This window comes from Lagenorhynchus albirostris, chromosome 16 (assembly GCF_949774975.1).
Source record: "Lagenorhynchus albirostris chromosome 16, mLagAlb1.1, whole genome shotgun sequence".
Classification (NCBI taxonomy): domain Eukaryota; kingdom Metazoa; phylum Chordata; class Mammalia; order Artiodactyla; family Delphinidae; genus Lagenorhynchus; species Lagenorhynchus albirostris.
In genome coordinates this window covers 55,829,073-55,847,696 of record NC_083110.1, presented here as the reverse complement: position 1 = coordinate 55,847,696, position 18,624 = coordinate 55,829,073, and the positions used below count along the sequence as shown (strand labels likewise).

The 18,624-nt window shown below is 40.9% G+C and overlaps 1 protein-coding gene across 1 annotated transcript in view; it reads right to left on the bottom strand.

Moving 5' to 3' along the window:
• ENTPD7 (ectonucleoside triphosphate diphosphohydrolase 7) overlaps positions 1-17,048 on the bottom strand; it is a 37,866-nt gene extending 20,818 nt beyond the window's left edge. The window contains exons 1-5 of the mRNA XM_060126624.1: positions 16,836-17,048; positions 16,475-16,577; positions 15,169-15,351; positions 3,272-3,477; positions 2,877-3,027 (exon numbers count right to left, since the gene is read on the bottom strand). Of these exons, the coding sequence (XP_059982607.1) occupies positions 2,877-3,027; positions 3,272-3,477; positions 15,169-15,351; positions 16,475-16,482 (548 nt within the window). The 5' untranslated portion in view covers positions 16,483-16,577; positions 16,836-17,048. The remainder of the gene's footprint in view (positions 1-2,876; positions 3,028-3,271; positions 3,478-15,168; positions 15,352-16,474; positions 16,578-16,835) is intronic.
• Between the last annotated feature and the right edge of the window lie 1,576 nt (positions 17,049-18,624).

Sequence of the window (18,624 nt, the reverse complement as noted above, 5' to 3'; positions counted from 1 at the left end):
TATGGTTCTAAACTACCCAAAGAAGAGGGCTTGCTGGTTTTGGTGATGACATGGAAGAATGGGTACCAACACACACTGCTGTTTGGAATATAAATTACTGGTACAACCTTTCTAAAGGGCAATCTGGGACTAGGTATCAAGGTTTTTAACGTGCTTAACCTTTGACCCAGCAACTACATTTTAAGACATTTATTGCAATGAAATCATCAGATAAGAATACAGAGAGAAAAAGTACTACAGCATTATTTATAACAATGAAAAACTGGAAATAACCTAAATGCACGTATATCAGTAGTGACTGGCTAAATAATTTATGGGATAGTCATGCAATGTCATAGTACACAGATGTTAAAAGAAATGAGGTCAATTTATATCTACATGTATTGACATGAAAAGATGTCCAATATATTTTGAGTTCCAACAGGTTACAAAACAGTACATACAATATGATCCCAATTTATGTTAATAAACAAAACACTCTTCATGGATTACACAGGATAGGACAGAACTTTCATTTTCTAAAATTCAATATTGTTTCTTTATTAAAAAAAACATTTTATGGCAAAACACTGACAATTGTTGAAGCTGGGTGGCAAGTAAATGCAGATTCATTACATCATTCTCTCTACTTCTATATACATTTGAAATTTCCCATAATAAAGTTTTTTTTCTTAAATTATCACTTCGTAATTCTTTAAAGGTATTTCCATCACAAACTAAAAAGGCAGTGGAATGAATTCTGTTAGTCTAGGCCTTCGGCAAAAAAATAAAACCTAGTGCTAATAAATCCAAAATACAGTCCAGGGGATTCAAACCCATTTTGAATATTGCTCACAAATGCTAATAAATTAACAAAGTATTAATTATACAAAACAGGTTCTTGCAGTGACTGTTAAACTTACGTCAACAACTATAGCTACCTTAGAGGTAGCAATAATTTCATAAGCCCAGGGTAGATCTAGGCATTATTAAAAGAGCTGATCAAAAAACAAGTTAGGGCTTCCCTGGTGGCGCAGTGGTTGAGAGTCCGCCTGCCTATGCAGGGGACACGGGTTTGTGCCCTGGTCCGGGAAGATCCCACATGCTGCGGAGCGGCTGGGCCCGTGAGCCATGGCCGCTGAGCCTGCGCGTCCGGAGCCTGTACTCCGCAATGGGAGAGGCCACAGCAGTAAGAGGCCCGCGTACCGCAAAAAAAAAAAAAAAAAAAAAAGTTAAAGGCAAGTTCTTTAAAAATTCTTAAGATAAAATAAATACTAATATTCAGAGCTTCCACGATGACAGGGAACATCTTAGACAAACGGGGTGGAGCTACATAGTTGATTTTGTTTAAATAGAAACTTCTTTGACAAACAGAGGAAAGGCTGGGCAGGGCCAGGAGATGAGGCAATCCTCTCCTTTGCTCCAGACACACAAACTGTGGCCATTTCATCACCCTGCTGGTTGGCTCTGCCTTTTTGACCTCCGAGTCAGCTTTTTCTCTGGCCCTCCACCCTCCTTCCTTGTTTGTGAGACCTTAGTCCATTCACAGCCCTGTGATGTGGCACCACCTATGTCATCCATACTCTTCACATGGTTTCTAGAAGTTTGAATGATGTATTACTTATGTCAAAAACAAAAATTCTAAATTTCACGTGTAGTATGATTACAATTTTGTAGAAGTTACACATAGATATACAGAGAGAAAGGAATAGGACAAAATGAGACAGTTTTGATAGGGCAGTAGAATTATAACTTCTTTGTTTTGATTTTAAGATTTCCTTTAATGATGTAAGGTTCTAGCAATAACATTTTAAACTTTAGTTTTAAAAATAAGTAAAAACAAACCAAAAAAAAAATTTAAAGATCAAGATATATGGGAAAACAAGGAACTAGAAGGCCTTTCAGATTGACAAATGGCTACATAAAATAATCTCCTTCTCAACAGTAAACCAGTAACTCTGTGTCTGAGCAGAAGGAAAGTAGTCAACTGGAAGAAGTGTTGACATACATGTCTGGCACAAGCAGAATGGAGCCCTACACACATGGCAGAGGTTTTCATTGCTGTTGGCCAAGTATATGAAATGAAACTTTGTGGAAAAGGGAACTGCCATTTATCAAGGAAAAACATTTAAGCTAATAAAAAATACCCGATGACTATGAGACTGTGAACATTGCAGAAGGATGGGTGCTCAAGTTAAGGGAGCTCATTCCTACCTCAAGACCATAATAAGTATGGAGGGGTCAGGGAGGTGTCAAAAGAGAGAAATCACAAACAAGGAGGGGTCTGACCTAAGCATAGCTGCTGCCTCTTCGTCTTCCTCCTCTTTCAGTGAAGGAAGAAGGATCAGGTGGCAAAAAGCCAGGCTAAACTGCCAAGGTCAAGTGGAAAAGGCTTAACCAGCAGGGCTTGAAAAAGTGGTCTAAAGCAATGGAGACTAAGCTTTGCAAGTAGCACCAACTATCATCAGGGAGTCAGGCAAAGTTATAGAGAAAACCCCATTCCTACCAGAGCCCTCCTACTAGACCCCAGGTACCCAGTCCCCCAGGTGACCCTCCTACTACCCTTCTGAAATTATGCTCACCTTCTAGGTGCCTCATGATCCAAATTTATTACATCACCACTGCTCCCAACCCTCAATCAAAACTAAGAATCATTACAACCATCTCAAATAGATATTGATCCCAAAGAAGCAAACGACATGGAGGTGTGATCAACTGATTGTGAAATAACGGGGTGTAGGAGTGGCTCTGCTCTATTTTGAGCAAGAAGTCTCTTAGTGCCACCTGTCAACTCTGTGTGCTGTACCCACATCCTGCCTTCAGACCAGGGAACCACAGAGAATAATGTATGAAACTGCACTTTTAACTCTTGGGCCACCCACTCTCCTGCATCTCACCTCTCGGAGAGAAGCCTCATGCCTGCTGTGCATAGGATGTAAAGGGGGGTCTCCTTGTGCTTCCTCACAGGCACATGAGCAGCAGCAAAGCTCAGCAGAGGACGAAGGTAATCGCTGGCATGTTCTGGAGTGTCTGCCATTGCAGAGATTCCTTAAGTAAGATAAAATACTTTCTTTAAAGAGCAGATCACATAGACTCAGAAGACTGATACCCCATAAGGTTCTGTTTAAGGTCCTAAACATTTATTTCATAAGAGTAGGGTAGCAATGAATCCCTCCCATTATCCAGAACGTCCAGAAGAAAAGGGTAGCTTTCTTTCTCCCTCTTCTCTTCTGTCCTCTCATTTCTGTAGCAGATAAGAGAGACTGACAATGAAATATATTCCATTTAGTACCTGGCTTGATTTTTTTAACCACTGGTTGGCTGTTACGGTCTCTCATCTGTTTGATGTCCAACAAGTCATGAGGATTCCCATTATGTCTTGGCCAGAAATAAACAAAAATCCGAGAGCCACTGCTGCCACAGTCCACAACAAGTCCATAATTTAGATTTGGGTCTTCAGTGTCAGTAGCTTCAAGATCTCCTACTCGAGCCAAATACCTAAGCCGGGCAAAAAGAGAAACTAGTGTTAAGCAAATAGCACCACCACTTAATTCATCTGTTCGTGAGTCTTCATTAAGTGCCTACATGTGCCAGGCACATGGGACTACACATCCTAACAAAGGAATGAAACAATATTGACCATATTTACTAATGTATATGAGGCAACAGCTGGTTTATACTGAAATTAGGTAACCAAAAGACTCCCCTAAGTTTGGGGGTAGTTCTGAAACTGGCCAGGGTAGCAAATCTTTTACTAAGCATTAAAGGGCTTCTAGGCCTCAGTAAATACTAAGCCACAAAATTTGAGGGTGGTTTGCTATGCACACTAGAAAACTAAAGCAATTCTAATAATTTCTTCTCTATTTATCTATCCTTTCTGTATATAAACATGAAGAACATGGCGGAATGATATCTGGCTGACAGCAGGAAGACAGAACAAGTAAAGATGTTACCACCAAAACCCCAAGGTTTGAGTCTCAGCTCTAGCACTTCCTATGTTTTGTGACCTTCAGGAAATTACTTCTCTCAAGCTGTTCCCTCGTCTGTGAAATGAGGGTAGTTAGGAGTCTCTACTCTCAGAGAGGCCAAAATGTATGTTGAGCAGTTAGCACAGTGCTGTGCTTGTTACATAACTATTGGGAGAACAAATAGCAGAAGACTCTCTGGAGAAAAGGGCTGAAATATCCAGAAAGAAAAGAAGGCTAAAAGCTGGTAAAACCCTTCTTCTGAGTGATGAGGCTTTAATAAATATTAAAGTTTCCTCAGAGCGTACAGGTCTGAAAAGTACAAACGTCACTGATGACTCCTCTTCAAAGGCTTCACCTGAAGAGGAGCCCGGTGAGAATGAGAATGGCTTTTAGCTTATTACTCGAAAAAGGAGAGCTCTTTCTTTCTTTTTCTTTCTTTTTTTTTTTGCGGTACGCGGGCCTCTCACTGTTGTGGCCTCTCCTGTTGCAGAGCACAGGCTCCGGTCGCGCAGGCTCAGTGGCCATGGCTCATAGGCCCAGCCGCTCCGTGGCATGTGGGATCTTCCCAGACCCGGGCACAAACCCGTGTCCCCTGCATCGGCAGGCGGACTCCCAACCACTGCGCCACCAGGGAAGCCCGGAGAGCTCTTTCTTGATGCTAATATATAATGCATGGTAGGTAGACTAAAATTTTGCCTTCTAGATTCTTTTAAATTTGAATAAATATTACCATAGGTTGAGCTAATAATTGAATGAATATTCTGAAAGTAATGTTGTGAATTTTTTCAAGTAATACACCTAAACTCCCTTCTGCCCTATCATCCAACATTGTCTTTAGAGGTAATGCCCAGATCCCCAAGACCCTTACATAGAACCCTTTATAACTAGCTTTTGTGAAGCCTGAAACTAATATAATGGGGGAGGAAGGTTCTTTTACACAAAATATTCAACATTACAAATACAAAAGGGGCCCATGCAAGTGAGGGGCCTTGAATTGCAGGTAACATTCCCTTCACAGTAAATCCAGAAAAGTAAGCTATGTGTCATACCTCTCAGAACAATCTAGCCTGTGTTTACTGGTGATTTCACATTGCTACACAGACTACAGAGTTCCTTACTTTGGAGAGAAAAGCAAACCTGATGAAAAGAAGACCGTATAGAAACAGCTCTGAAATCAAAAAAGTAGAGCTGAGTACCTTTCCTATTCTATAACACAAAATGCATTATTTTAAAAAGAGGAGAACATATATTTGAGCTTCAATACAATGCTGTAAATTATTGCATAGGATAGGGGTCAGGTAGAACTTTTTTCTGGATCTGATATGAGAGTGAGTTGCAGGAAGTGAAGCAGATGGTAAAAGTCTGTTACACACTAGAAAGTTTACAGTCCTAAAGATTCCATTCCACCACAGACTTTCCCATTCTAATCAAATGATTGGGCTAAAATGGGCTCACAATCCACCAGACAACTCATAACAGCTCACTTCTATCACAGGAAAGCTGGGCAGACATCTGTGGGCCACAGATAGAGGAGAAATAGGCAAGATAATCCATCTCCAGCCCAAAGTGACCTTTCATTTCTCATCAGCAATCTTTCTACTTCACAGACCTTTATCTGCTTTCCTTCTCTGAAAACCACCCCTTCTACTTCTCTTTGACAAGATTCTGGATCCTGTCCCCTCCTGCTTAATGAATAACTTTTTCCAGTACATTGGTTCTCAAAATTTGGGGGCTCAGGACCATTTTATAGCCTTAAAAAAATTACTGGACCCCAAAGAGCTTTTGTGGTACATCTATCTACATTTACCATGTTAGAAAATAAAACAGAACATTTAAAAATACTTATTTATTTATTTAGACACAATAGCAAACTCATTACATATTAACATATTTTATGAAAAACAACTATCTTCTAAAACAAAAAAGTTAGAAGAGTGGCATTGTTTTAGAGTTCTGCGAATCTCTTTTGTGTCTGGATTAATAGAAGATAACTAGATTCTCATATTTGCTTCTGTATTCAGTCTGTTACGATAAGTTGTTTTGATTGAAGTATATGAAGAAAATCAAGCTTCACCCAGGTATGTTGTTGGAAAAGGGAAGAGTACTTTTTAGATCATTGGTACCACACTGAAACTCGACAAGTGGAGTTTCTTAAAGGTTGGTTGCAATGTGGAATCTAAACTCTAAGAACTTTTCATACTGTTACATTAAAATGCACTGGTCTATCTTTCACTTTAAATTGCTTTTACCCATGCGTAATGTTGTCACATCGTATACTGGAAAATACTGGTTCGCTGAGCTATGCAAATCTTCTTAATGTTGACACATTTCATTCTACCAAAAAACCACACACATTCATGAATATCACTACCAATTTTATCAAAAAAGTATTTTAAGTATTGGGAAGCTATCAAACTCACAGTGGCAGATACAAACTTCCCAAACTTCTAATTTTCACTTAAAAGCTCAAATTTTATCACTGGCAATAAATACTGACAGTTATTTTCCTTGAAGTGACAGGTTTTTACTTCATTCATTTTCAAGAAAATGTCTATGAAATACCCACATCTGAAATCTACAGTTTTTCTGACAGTTATTCTTTCAAGTGAAAAATAGTATTCCATGACTGTGTTCAGCTCACAACTCAAACAATTGCCTAAGCGCTTTTCCTTGAGACAACCTGAGTAGGCAACAGAAGTGATTAATTCCTATTTCCCATTTTGTCACACAGAATATTAAAAAGATATTCTTAAGTGGAATTAGACTTTTCTTCCCACTGCAATTGTGTGACAATGAAGACTGCCATAACTACTAGTATAATTTGGTGCTCTATATTGATTTGTGCTAAGGCACCAGCAGTTTTACCCACCATCGCTTTTGCATCATCAGTGTAAATGTCAACTCAGTGAAAAAGGCAAATAGTATCACCATAGCCAAAAGGTAGAAGCAACTCGGAGGTCCATGACAGATGAATGGATAAACAAAATGTGATATATACACACAATGGAATATGATTCAGCCTTAAAAAAAAGAAGGAAATCCTGCCATACGCTACAACATGGGTGAACCTTGAGGACATTATGCTAAGTGAAATAAGCCAGTCACAAAAGACAAATACTAGATAATTCCACTTATATGAAGTAGGTAAAGTAAGCAAATTCATAGAAACAGAAAATGGAACAGTGGTTACCAGGGGCTGGGGACAGGGAAAAATTAGGGGCTGTTGTCTAATGGGTATAGAGTTTCAGATTTGCAAGATGAAAAAGTTCTGGAGATTGGCTTCATAGCCATGTGAATATACTTAACGGTACTGAACTATACACTTAAAAATGGTTAAGATGGGTAAATTGTGTTATGCGTTTTTAAACACAATTTTTTAAAAGGGCAAACAACATCTCAGTATTATCATCAAAATAGCTTTGGCCTCACACACTCCCTGAAAGGGTCTCAGAGACTCCCAAGCATCAGTAAGCACTTTGAGAACCACTACTCTAACGTGACCTTTTTCCTAACATCCGTTTGCTTCTCTACCTATTCCTCCCCCTTTCCCTTCTTTGATATGGCTTCCCAGTTCTCCAGAAGCCTCCCCTCAACAAGCTGATTCTTGTAATGATCTAAAAAAGGCCTTCTCCTTCTGTTCTAACATGTGGAGTGTCATTCTCTTTAAGCAGTTTGCTTACATTTCAGTATGAGCCCTAAGAGTTCTTTCATATTTGTTTGCTCCACCTCTCCATTTAGACTCTCAGCTTCTCAAGAGCAATTACCTTATCTGCATACCTCAATACAGACACAATGTTCCTCACATTTCTCTTCTCTGATACGTATCAGTCAATCCTGATTGGCTTGGGCCTAGAGCTCACAATATGAAGCTGCTAGTTTGTTAATAATTCATCTATGTCTTTGTATAGCTATATTCAAAATCAGTTGGTTTCCTTAGAAAATTTCAATGGCTTTCCAAAGCATCCTGTCATCCTCTTTGGTTCCTGTCAAGATAAGCAACTTTACAGCTCTCATTTGGGTACAACTCAACTTTGCTTTCTCTTCTCTTAGAAGTCGCCATGTGTGCATTGGCAGAAAAAAGTCAGCTGACACTAGAATACAAGGGAGAAAGATAGGACCAGATGACATTTATGTTACATTTCCCACCTGAATCCTTGATCAGTTGCTTCAGGCCGCAGAAAGTTCTGGAATTCTGACCTCTTATGACCTAATCAGGCTTCTTACACTTTTCAACCACCTGAAGGTCTTCCTCTGTCTAGGCTCCTAACGCGGATGCATCACTGGTCCTTTCTCGGATATTTTCATTTCTGATTTGCAGTCCCAGCCTTAGCCATCATGGTTAATTACGTGCATTTCTGGATCCTTCTGCTTTGCTGATACTGCACTGTCAACCCCTAAAGAAGACCTAAAGCCCAAGAGAAAAGTTCCAAAAGCTTTGGATCCCTCACATCCACCGTCCCAGGAGAGATCTGATTCACCATCACATACACTTACCCCCGCCTCACACACATATATCCTCTCTATTTGAGAAACATGATTTCCCTCTGGTCACTGCAGAGTCAATGAAAAGAAAGATACCCACATATACATCACCCAAGGTAGAACTGGAAGACATTGCTTTTCGTTGCCATTATCCTCAAGACATTAACAGCATTAGAGCTATAACTAACCAAACCATTACCTAGCTTACAAAATCAACACTAATTACCACTTCTAGAGTTCAAAAAGAACTCAGTAATATGCCAAAAGTCCATTAAAGTGGTCCCCCATCAGCATGGAGCTACCACTTCTTTGATGAATGTCATCATATCCCAACTCTGTTCAAGGCTCAAAACCAAATATAATGACATTATAGCCAAAGTAGCTGTGCATGACTGATGATAGCAATATATATCCAGAAAAGCATCTTGTAAGGTTACTACTTATCTCCTAACAAGATTTATCAGAGCAGTCAGGAACATTTATAATTTAAAGCTCTGCTTATAAACATTATAAACACCATTAAGGACAAGTAAATGAATAAATGCAAATAAATGCCTTCAATTTCACCAGCAAAATCTCTGAATTTTTCCACTGTACATAAGAACCCTTAACTTCACCTGTATATCTGTTTATCATTTTTATTCTAACCATAAGTAATGGCTCTTTTTCACTTGCTTTAAACAGAATTAAAACTCCTAAGGAAGGTCAGTATTGAGCTGATTGCTGACACAGTAGCGCTCATTCAGTTATTCCCAGATGGCAAAGGAACATAAGGCACCACCTTTCAATAGCTACATTCTTCAGGACAATAAGTCAACCAGACAAATATTTCCCCACTAATAAAGACAGTAGTGGGGTTACCAAAAAGTGAACAATATTAAACATTAAGGTGAAAAAGAAATGTACTGAATATACAGAACATTTAAGTAAGAACGGTTCACTGTTTGTCTTGCACAACATGTATGAATACATGCTAAAAGCACCCCTTATACTAAAAATTATTAATAAATTTTAACAATTTACCCAGTATCCAGGACTAGCACTTTCCAGCAGAACTTTCTGATATGATGGAAATATTCCCTTTCTGCACTGTCTGATAGGATAGCTACTAGCCACATGTGGCCAGTGAACACTCGAAATGTGACTAGTACAAATAAGGAACTGAATTTTTTTTTTTTTTTTTTTTTTCGGTACGCGGGTCTCTCACTGTTGTGGCCTCTCCCGTTGCGGAGCACAGGCTCCGGATGCGTAGGCTCAGCGGCCATGGCTCACGCGCCCAGCCGCTCCGCGGTATGTGGGATCTTCCCGGACCAGGGCACGAACCCGTGTCCCCTGCATCGGCAGGCGGACTCTCAACCACTGCGCCACCAGGGAAGCCCAGGAACTGAATTTTTATTTTATTTAATTTAAATTAATTTATATTTAAATAGCCTCTGTGGGTAGTGGCTACCCTATTAGATACCACAGTGTAGACAGTGTTTGTTGAGTAAGTGAATAGATGAATGAATAAATGGGTGTAAAATATGAATTAAGTATGATGAAGTTGTTGGAGCCCATCTTACATGCCACATGCTAGATAAATAGTTGATTAAAACACATCTAACAAAAATTATTCTTAAAAACAGCTTTGCTGTGTGTGTTGGTGGGGGGAAGGCAAGAGGTTTATGGGAAACCTCTTTGTCCTTCTGCTCAATTTAGCTGTGAACCTAAAACTGCTCTAAAAACTAAAGTTTGTTTTAGAAATATAAATTTAAAAAAAAAATTCTGGATTCTATCCTTACTGACACCCATCAATCTGTAAATTTACCTTTTCCTAAATTCTAGTTCTGATGCAAACCTTCTGCTTTCTCCTTCCAGAAGCAATGTGGGTATATGTTTGTAAAACAACAGCTCTTCAGTTTTGAAACTACTGAGGGAAAACCCCCATGCAGGCTTCTAAAATCCTGGGCCATATCACCTCAGAAGTGATATGCTGTATATATACTAATATGTATAAAATAGATAACTAATAAGAACCTGCTGTATAAAAAAATAAATAAAATAAAATTTAAAAATTAAAAAAAAGAAGTGATATGCTAGGTTCTACCAATGGCTGAAAAAATTCAAATTAAAACATTTTTTCTATATAAAATATTGATATAATTTCATCATGTGAATTAAGAACAATTTAAGTTGGAAAAAATATGACTATATTCAATGTATGTAATATAAAAATCACAACCACAAGCACTTGTCCTAATTTTTTATAAGCTGTTGAACTTGAGTGTTAGGTGTTTTCATCAATTCCTAATTATCTGTTTAATCATTTTATCATCAGCTAGTGCTTACCAGTGCCTAAGTAGTAACAGCCGCCACAGAAAAGAAATTCTGGAAGGAAAAAACTTTAAATGGAGATAATGCTTCCCCTTATCTTCACTGCATATTTGCAGGGCACAAAACAGAATTAGAGAACAGAAAAATCAAGATTATTCCAAATAATACTAATAAGACTAATATCTGTGATGTACCAGGCAGTGCTAGGTGTTTTTCTTTTTTAATCCAAATGACAAGACAAGGCAGGCATTTTACCTCCACTTTATACTTAAAGAAATGAGATCCCAGAATACAGCACCTGTCTGAGATAACCCAACTAGAGAATGACGCGCTGATTAGCTCTAAAATCAATCTCTTTCCCCTATACCACAATACTTCGTTCCCAGATAAATATAACTAAACTGTAGAGCAATGGTTCCCTACTTAGGCTGCATATTAGAATCACCTTGAGAAAAAGTCCAGTTATTTGCATTTTTTAAAGGTCCCCAAGTAATTCAGTTACATAAAGTTGAAAACCACTGACTTAAGGTCATCGTTAACACAAATAATTAGACTGTATAATAAAATAGTTTTAACAAAATGTGTAGAACTGTTTAGCACTATAGAAATGGTCTGTAGAAATTCTGAGTTACTGAGTCTACTTTTTTTTTTTTTTTTTGGCTGTGTTGGGTCTTCGCTGCTGAGCACGGGCTTTTCTCTAGTTGCGGCGAGCAGGGCCTACTCTTCGTTGAGGTGCACAGGCTTCTCACTGTGGTGGCTTGTCTTGTTGCGGAGCACTGGCTCTAGATGTGCGGGCTTCAGTAGTTGTGGCACGCAGGCTTAGTAGTTGTGGCTTGCAGGCTCTAGAGCTCAGGCTTAGTAGTTGTGGTGCATGGGCTTAGTTGCTCTGCGGCATGTGGGATCTTCCCAGACCAGGGCTCGAACCCAGGTTCCCTGCATTGGCAGGCGGATTCTTAACCACTGCGCCACCAGGGAAGCCCCTGAGTCTACTTTTAATAAATTTCCTCTCTCCTGCCTCACTGTCGTCAGTACGTTATTAATTACTGTCATCAGTGTGCCCACATCTAATGACCATCACACCCTTCCCACTACCACCATTCTAACTTGCTATTATTTGCTGTGTCCTGAGACAAGAGAGAACCAAGCTAATTACAACAGTATGCACAAGTACACAGTACTATATTTAAAATGGATAGGGACTTCCCTGGTGGCATAGTGGTTAAGAATCCGCCTGCCAATGCGGGGGACATGGGTTTGAGCCCTGGTCCGGGAGGATCCCACATGCCGCGGAGCGACTAAGCCCATGCACCACAACTACTGAGCCTGCGCTCTAGAGCCTGTGAGCCACAACTACTGAGCCCGTGTGCCACAACTACTGAAGCCTGCGCACCCTAGAGCCCGTGCTCTACAACAAGAGAAGCCACCGCAATGAGAAGCCTGCGCACCACAACGAAGAGTAGCCCCCGCTCCCCGCAACTAGAGAAAGTCCACGTGCAGCAACAAAGACCCAACGCAGCCAAAAATAAATAAATAAAATAAATAAATAAATAAAATAAAATGGATAACCAGCAAGGACTTACTATACAGCACAAGAAACTCTGCTCAATATTATGTAACAACCTAAATGGGGCAAGAATTTGAAAAAGAATAGATATATATATATGAATAACTGAATCGCTTTGCTGTACACCTGAAACTAACACAACATTGTTAACAAACTACACTCCAATATAAAATAAAAAGTTGAAAAAAACAAAAAAAAAACAGTATGTAAAACAAAAGTAAACAGCCTCTATGTGAGAGCCTTTCTTATCAGTATAGTACATAAGCGCTTAGTACATGAACTCAGTGATATCAAATTTGGTTACTCATAAGCCTCTTCTTATTAAGTTCTGATTCTTAACTTTATTCCTCATTCTTGACTATGTACAGTTCCTGATTCTTTATTCCTGATTCTACATAGTTATACTTAAACTATTATCTCATTAGGAAACAATTATTCCTTCACATCTGCCTCTCTAACTAGATTATTAACTGCATGAGTTCAGGGGCCACGTTTTATTCATCTTTGTACCCTAGCGCCTAGCACAGAGTCACACACACAGCAAGCTCTCAACAGATGTTTGCTTCCTAAATGACTCATGTAGGCAGCCATGAGTGAAGTTTAAGGACACATGGTAATTTGTGGCCATATGCACATAACATTTCATTAAAGAACAAGGAGCTCTAGGCTATATGGCTGCTGGCTGCTCAGCCAGAGCATTACAGGGTGTGAGGATTTTGTTACGCTCATTACACAGGCACAGTCTGTGTGTTCCTTAGCTCTGTGGCTAACTTGTTTCAATTAATTCAGCATAAGTATTTATTGAATCTGGCCACCTGAGTTTAGTGGTAGATAAGAACTATCAGATCACTCCACCTCCCACGTATCCCTCAGATGCATTTACTTCTCTTCATCATCATTGCTGCCACCCAAGTCTAGGCCACCATCATCTCTCTACTGGAGGGTTCCAATTCATTCTCCACCATGCCATCAAAATGACCTTTCTGTAAAAAGCATTTCTGATCATATCACTTTTCAAAGCCTTTCAAAGTCTTCCCTCTGCCCTTAAGATAAAGTCTAAACCCCCTAAAATGGCTTAATAGGCCCAGCCTGATCTACCTCTCCAGCTATGTAGATCACCACTTCCTGGACTCACTGGTCCAGGAAGACCCCACATGCCATGGAGCAACTAAGTCTGTGTGTCACAACTACTAAACCTGCACTCTGGAGCCCGCAAGCCACAACTACTGAGCCCACATGCCACAACTACTGAAGCCCACGTGCCTAGAGCCCATGCTCCACAACAAGACAAGCCACTGCAATGAGAAGCCTGTGCACCCCAATGAAGAGTAGCCCCCGCTTGCCACAACCAGAGAAAAGCCCGTGCGCAGCAACGAAGATCCAACACAACCAAAAATAAAATAAATAAATTTTAAAAAATAAAAATAATTTTTAAAACAATCTTAAAAAAAGAAAAAAGAATCATGAAGAAAACTACACCAAGGCACATCATAATCGAATTGTTTAAAACCAGTGATAAGGAGAAAACCTTAAAAGCAGCCAGAGGAAGACATATTATGTACAGAGAGAACAAAGATAAAAATGACATCAGACTTCTCCTAAGACAAGCCAGAAGACAGTGAAGCATCGTCTGTAAAGTAATGAAAGAAGAAAACGATCAACCTAGAGTTCCATACTCAGTGAACATTTCTTTTAAAGGGAAAATACAAGAAAGACTTTTCCAGTCACATAAAAGTTTAAAGAATTCACAAACTCACACTACTAGAAATGTTAAAGGAAGAACTTTAGGCAAAAGGAAAATGATACCAGATGGAAATATGAAATCTACACAAAGGAATGAAGAGGCCCAGAAATGGTAAATATACAAGCCTTTTTTTCTTATTTTTAAAAACCTCTTTAAAAAATAATTGAATGCTTAAAGCAAAAATAATAACACATGGTGGAGCTTATAACATATGTAGAAGTAAAAGATATGACAACAATAGCACCAAGGCCAAGGGGAAAGAGAGGAATGAAAGTACAGTTGTTAGGTTCTTACACTGTGTGTGAAGAGGTATAATATTACTTGAAGTAATAAGTTGAAGATGTATACTCTAAACCCTAAAGCAACCACTGAAAAAATAAAAACAGAGTTATATCTAATAAGCCAAGAAAGGGGCTAAAATGGAATCATAAAAAATGTACTCAATTCAAAAGAAGGGAAAAAAAAGAGGAAAGACAAACAAAGAACAGATGTGACAAGCAGAAAACAAATAGCAAGACAGATTAAAATCTAAACAATTGATAAATGTAAATAGCCTGAAGGGCCCAAATAAAAGGCAGACATTGTCAGATTGGGTAGAAAGAAAGACTCAACTAAACTCTGCCTACAAGCAGCTCACTTTAAACATAAAGACACAAATAGGCTAAAACTAAAAGAATGGAAAAACAACTATCACTGACCCGCTAACACTGACACAAGAAAGCTGAAGTTGCTATTGATATATTAATACCAGACTAGTAGATTTCAGAGCAAAGAATATAATCAAAGATAAACAGAGTCATTTAAGAATGATAAAAGGGTCAATTCATCAAGAGTACATAACAATCCTAAACATTTATGCACCCAGTAAGTCAGCCCACCAAGACAAACAGAAAGATGTCTTTCATGGTTAAAACGCAGCAACAGCATTGCTGAATCAAAACTGAACATTGCCGAAATGGGGCTTAAGATCTTCTTTATGTAATAAGTGGCATGCAGTTTTACTAATAAAAGTGTGGTATTCCCCAAAGGAGTCAAAGGTGGTAGTGTGTTAAACAGCTTATCAAAATACTTATGACTTCAACACCAAAGCCAATCGAAGCGATGTAAAGCTGACTCACCTTTCGTATTGCCTGTCTCGTGGTAATGAAGCACCCCAATGTCTAAAGTCCATGATTAACATAAGCAAAAGGAGACAGGATATGAAGAAGAGTCCTAGGAGTGCCACCCGCTGCCGGGGAAATGGGCTCACTGTGGGCACAGTGAAGTACCAGGAGGCTGGGCAGAGGTAGGAAAAACTGATCCTGAAATGAGACATACATTAGTAAGAAAAGTCTCTACAATCCAGTGCTAAAAAATGGTTTTTAAGCTGAATTAAAGCGCTTCCTGATAAAGGCAAAAAATTTATGCCCCCAGAAGTCTAAATGTTCATTTAGTCTCGAATTTTAGAAAAGGACATATAGAGTTCATGGAGCTTCTACTATATAAATAAAAAAAGGCTTCTCTGCTCTTTTTTCAGAGTGCACTTTGGGATGCAGTTCAAAGAACCAACTTCATGTTAATGAAAAGATCACCAGTCTCCCTGTGCAATCTCATAACACTGAAGAATCGGAGCACTTGTAACATTCCCATCAAGAATGCTGTCAAAAAAACTGGATAGTCAGAAAATTTATTCAACTGATTTTTAAAAATATTTTAATAGGTAACATACGCACACAACAAAAAAAAATCAAACAGTTTAAAGGATATATAGTGGAAAGTGAGTCTTGTGCCTTAACCCCATCATTTCCCTCTCAGAGGCAACCACTGTTACCCAGGGATATTCTTGTATACACAAGCATAAATACATACCATATAGGTAATATATCTGTGTGTGTGTCTGTGTGTGTATCTCCATTCCTTTGGTTTTACATCATACCTACTGTTCTGCATCTTTCTCCACTTACTCTATTTGACAACTGTCTCATTTGGTACCTGTTGCTCCACAGATCCACATTAATCTTTTCTGAAAGCTTCAGAGTGTTATAATGTATGGATAAGCATACTCAACTGTGAAGTTCACTTTCCATAGTAATTCAGAAGGACCTCGGTCTGTTTTCAAAGTTCATTAAAAAAATTTTTTTTGTTTTGTTTTTGTTTTTTTTTTAACCTCCTCAAGGGGCACCTAGCCTCACTCAAGTGGAAATTTGAAAGAACATTACAATCTAACACTTACCAGAGCTGAGCAAGCACTCACTCTATCACCCCGGGGGCTCTGAGCTGTAAGGTATTGTTGAATCTGCCTTCAAAAGAATGCAGCTTTGATCTTTGCATCCATCTGACCAGGCTGCGAAGTCCATATGCAGCCCTAGAGCAAACCTCACTCGTAACAATCTCCCAGCCACCCCCCACCGAGCTCCCAGCTGAGGATAAAGTCTGCAACCTTACCTAGCCATGGGTTCCCTTCAGTGGTCTCAAGGCCTGTCACCTCCTTTTCCTTTTGCCTTGAGAAGGTGGTCTCCTCGTCCCAGTCATCTCCGAAGTCGGCAGCCTGGAAAGAGCTGGTTGGGGTTCCGGCTCACCTCCAGCAGTACCCACGAGACTAGACCCCATACCCCACCACGAGAAGCTCATGGCGTCCACCCACTCCCCGGGCTCCCACTCCAGATCCGTATGCTCTTGTTCCTGGGGCTCAGTGGACCCTACCCAGGCTCCCTGGGAGCGGGGTATTCTAGAGGGCCAGCGACATCCTCGAGGAACCCGCGGTCCGCCCCTCCCGGCCCCGCAGCCCTCCCGAGCTCACACTCACGGGTCGAGCGGCCCGCCGGCTCCCTCAGCTCCGCTCTGCTAGGTACGGAGGTGCTCCCCGCGGCCTCTAACCGAGGCGGAAGGAGGCCTGGGCCGCCGGCGGCGCCACGTCCCCAAGGAAACCGCAGGGAGCCAATGACTGACAGGGGACCCGCGGAGAGGGGCCCGCCTTCCGCCCAGCTGGGGCCGCGGGCGAACCAGCTCCGTCGGCCGCACGTCGGTCCGCCAGGGTGGCCAGTCCCCTAGAGCGCTAGGCCTTAATGCCCGCCCCGGGATTTCGAGCGCGTCCAATCCGGAAGGGCGTCGTGCGGGGCTCCGCCTGGAGGGGCCGGCTGTGGCTCACAGGTGAGCAGTACGGAGCGGCGCCCAGGTACCTTGCGGCTGCTACCCTCTCGGGGGCGCTAGTTCTCTGCTGGCTGTTTTCTCTGCGGCCGTTTTCAGGACGGAGCGGCTCGGTGCGTGGGTCTCGGGGTGTTCGCGACACAAGTGCATCCCTTGCCTAAAGCCAGTCGGAGGTTTTGTGTCCACAAATCCTGCCCTGCAGAATGGCAGTTCTCCCACCACAAACCTTCCCTACAGCCTCCCAAACAGATGCCCCGGATCCACTGTGTTGTCCCATGAGAAAAAAACACAAGTTGGGGGGTAATGACGACTACACCGCAGCGCTTATATCCATTCATTCCACATTCATTTAATGTCTGCTGTGAGCCAAACATTAAGAGCGGCTGTGTCCCTGCCCTCCCAGACCTTAACAGTGATACACAAAAGGTAATGTTTCCTGAATGTCGTTTTTGTACCTTGCTTACACCAGCCTCGTCTCTCATGTCCAGGCGGGAGCCGCTTGGACAGGATGAAATCCAAGTCCTTACAAACTTGGCACACACATGGCCGTCCACGACCTGCCCATGCAGCATCTGCTGCTGCTCCGCACCTCCCTTATCATGCTCCAGCAACGCACCTCTGTGGTTTCTGCCCTCTTGGGCTTTGCTCACTCTGCCTCCTCCACCCCTCCCCTCCACCTGCCTTGAGTATCCTTCCCTGCCTCTTTACCGGGTCAACTCGTCCTCAACCCTTACCACTCGATTTAAGGGTCACTTCGCCTAAAAGCCTTACTTGATCTACACCTCCTTTATATGTTGTTTCACTTACCACATTGAATTACAATTATATTTACGTATCTGTCTATCCCAGTAGACAGAATATCCTTGAGGGCAAGGACTATCTGCTTGCATAGCAATGTTGGGTACTGCCTGGCACATAAAATACGACTAATATATGATAAATATGTGAATGAATGACTGTGGAAATAAATGAAGACCACCCAAATGAGAACAAAGAGGCTATTTATTCTATACCTGCTATAACAGGGCAGTCAACCACTATCACTTGGCATCTGGCAGAGAATCAAAGGCTGTCAAGGGAGTGGGGAAGTTTAAGGTGGAAAAACAAAAAGGGAAGATTTCATGTATGCACCGAATGGCATGGGGAAGCTGGAGGCAGGCTAACTAGAAGCAAGGCATCTAATGTGATTGTTTTGGGGGAGCATATTTGACCTTCACCAGTTGGTCCTGAGTTGGAAGGGCAGGGGCAAAAATTAGGGAAGCTGACAGTTATTGACCAGTCATGAGGGTTCTGGGCTGATTGCTGCAGAGGCTGTGGGTCAGAGTTTTAATTGTCATGTACGGTCTGGCCATTATCCAGTTTGCGTATTCAGTCTCTCATGACTGTTTCTTTTTTCCTCCATTACCCTCCCAACCTTGTTGGGTTTCCTAGGTTGCTTTTCTCCTTCA